At 41.2% G+C, this 2,528-nt stretch overlaps 1 protein-coding gene across 1 annotated transcript; it reads left to right on the top strand.

Moving 5' to 3' along the window:
- Nucleotides 1-681, top strand: LOC141940114 (claudin-8-like). The gene has a single exon (XM_074860890.1). It carries the CDS (start codon nucleotides 13-15, stop codon nucleotides 679-681), a length of 669 nt encoding a protein of 222 aa, XP_074716991.1. The 5' UTR covers nucleotides 1-12.
- Nucleotides 682-2,528: the final 1,847 nt, after the last annotated feature.

The raw sequence follows: 2,528 nt of genomic DNA, 5'->3' as shown, positions 1-2,528 counted from the left end.
TTCAGAAGAAGCATGGCTTGCTGTGTGCTACAAATCACTGGTCTAATATTCGGAGGTGTCGGCATGGTTGGGACTTTGGCAGCCACAGTTATGCCACAGTGGAGAGTTTCTGCCTACATTGATGGCAACATCGTGGTGTTTGAGACCATCTGGGAAGGACTGTGGATGGACTGCATCAGTCAGCTGGGCATCAGGCTGCAGTGCAAATTCTATGACTCTGTCCTGGCTCTCCCCCCTACCTTGGAGGCATTCAGAGCCCTCATGTGCATTGCAGTGATCCTGTCAATCATTTCCTTTTTGATGGCCATTGTTGGTGTGAAGTACACTCACAGGACCAAGGAGGATCCCCAGGGCATCAGTATCTTCATTCTGGCAGCTGGAGTTTCCTTTCTCCTGACGGGCATCCTTGTTATGATCCCTGTGTCCTGGACTGGAGGTAGCATCATTCACGACTTCTATGATCCGAAAGTCCCTATGCCACTGAAACGAGAACTAGGAGCTGCTCTCTATGTGGGCTGGGTGAGCACTGCACTTCTCATCGCTGCGGGAGCAATGTACTGTAGTTTCTGGTGCTGGGCTGACACATCCTCAAAATCCAGGTATCCTTCACTTTCCCGTCACAGACTGCACAAACCTGACTTTGCAGGAGGGCCGTCCCTAAGCGTGCATGCCTATGTGTAGTTGCTCCATGTGATCTTTCTGCTTAGCATGTCGATATGTACTGATTGACTTCAGTGTCTAATTAAACTCCGAGTCAGTACTGGAGGAACAATTTTGTTTGTTTGCTGTTTACTATTGACATGCTAACATACTTACAGGAAATGTTATTACATGGGCATTATATTAGAGTACAGTCAGAAGAAAAATCTCACCATTTTATGGGAATGAAGAATGGCATAGGAACAGCAGCAGCCAGGAGCCTCTCAGAGAAGACAAACAGCATATGGTTGGGCTGGAAGGAAGGCAGCTACTGTGCAATAGCACCATTGCCCTCCCCTAAACCCGTGGTGTGCAAAGGGAGCAGTGCATTTTACTCTAAGGTAAAGTCTTCATAAGGACAGCTCTAGGACAGTGGTGAGAAGCACTGGGTTGGCAGCATGGCTGAAGCAGCTGCTGAACGAATGGAGAAGCTGCCAGCAACGGAACTTCCAATATTGGCATACAAATGTTCATGCTCTCCCATTAGAGGCATCTATGACTGACTATGGGTTTTGTAGGTGCTTGTTGTGTTGATGTATCTTTATTTCTTCTTCAGGGCACAGAATCCAGATCATGGAATAATACAATTTTTAATCACTTCACCAGACTTTGCCATGAATGTATTAGCTTTCCATTGCTTGCTACCTCTCATCTTTTATGGCTTCTTCTATTCTACAGTTAGCATCTACTGTTCTATAAAATTCAGGACAGACCATCTGTCTTTGTGCACTTTAAAGCACTGTGCTAATGTCAAATACAATTAAACAAGCCAGGTCATGTAAACGTGTAATCCCTACTTTCCCACTGGAGGATCAAGAGTCACTGCCTACATCTTCCATCACACCCACAAAAGCCAAACCCTAATGTTGTTCTGTCTGCTTTGTGTTCACAAGAGTTATTTTAAAATATAGACTGAGCAGCCTGATGACTATCTGTCCATTGTGCAGAATTCAACAGTATTTGCAGTTGTACATTTTTTTTCCATACCTGAAAACTTGGAACCTGCTTTTGACACTGTGCATATCACAATGTTGATAAGTGACCAAAGAAGATCCAGTTCAAAAGAGTTTTTCTCATTCTTTACACTGTAGTAATGGATAGTACCATTTCATTGATAATTTCATGACACAGGTCTTCAGTTTGATCCTTTTCTGTGGCTGTGACTGGTCTCCGAAAAAAGGGTGTCATGACTATTCTAGTTGAGCAGAGCAATGCCTCTATATATTAATTTGACTGTTCAGTTTGAAACAGAACATGGAAAACTGCATTTAATTAAACAAGCCTTTTATTAACTTGACTTCAGATGAATCTAAATGAAACAGTGCCGCTGAACACAGATATTCATTACATATATTAGCTAATGTGCATTTACATTTAAGACAACCAGCTCAGATCTTTTAGTAGGAATTTTCTAATCACCAGAAAACAGGTTTAATGTATCCTGCTCATCACTTGAGCAGTCAAATCAACACTTATTAATTCCAGATGAGCTTTTAAGAGAACATTTGTAAGTAGGATTTCTAGTACTAAAACATGTATTTTTTATGTTGTCTTATATCTGCTGATGCCTGTCACAGCAGCTGTCTTTGGGTCAGACAGCTCATTTCAGTGGAGTCATTTTGTTGACTTTGGTAATAATTTATACTACCCTGAGAACTTTCACCTATTACTTTATTGTATTTATGTGCTATAATACATATTTTGTTTAATAAGTAACTTTTTGGTGAATAACCAGAATTGCACTTTTTGGATTCATTTAGATATGACATTTGTGTTTAACAAAGCAGAGGAAGAAGACTACAATGCAAATGTGATACATATTTATATGT

The sequence above is a fragment of the Strix uralensis genome, chromosome 2 (genome assembly GCF_047716275.1).
Source record: "Strix uralensis isolate ZFMK-TIS-50842 chromosome 2, bStrUra1, whole genome shotgun sequence".
Taxonomy (NCBI): Eukaryota; Metazoa; Chordata; class Aves; order Strigiformes; family Strigidae; genus Strix; species Strix uralensis.
The sequence above is the reverse complement of the archived record's forward strand: the minus strand, read 5'-3'. Positions and strand labels throughout refer to the sequence as shown.

What these genes read in the sequence shown, in the direction of transcription:
- LOC141940114 (XM_074860890.1), top strand. Translation starts at nt 13, where the DNA reads ATGGCTTGCTGTGTGCTACAAATCACTGGTCTAATATTCGGAGGTGTC.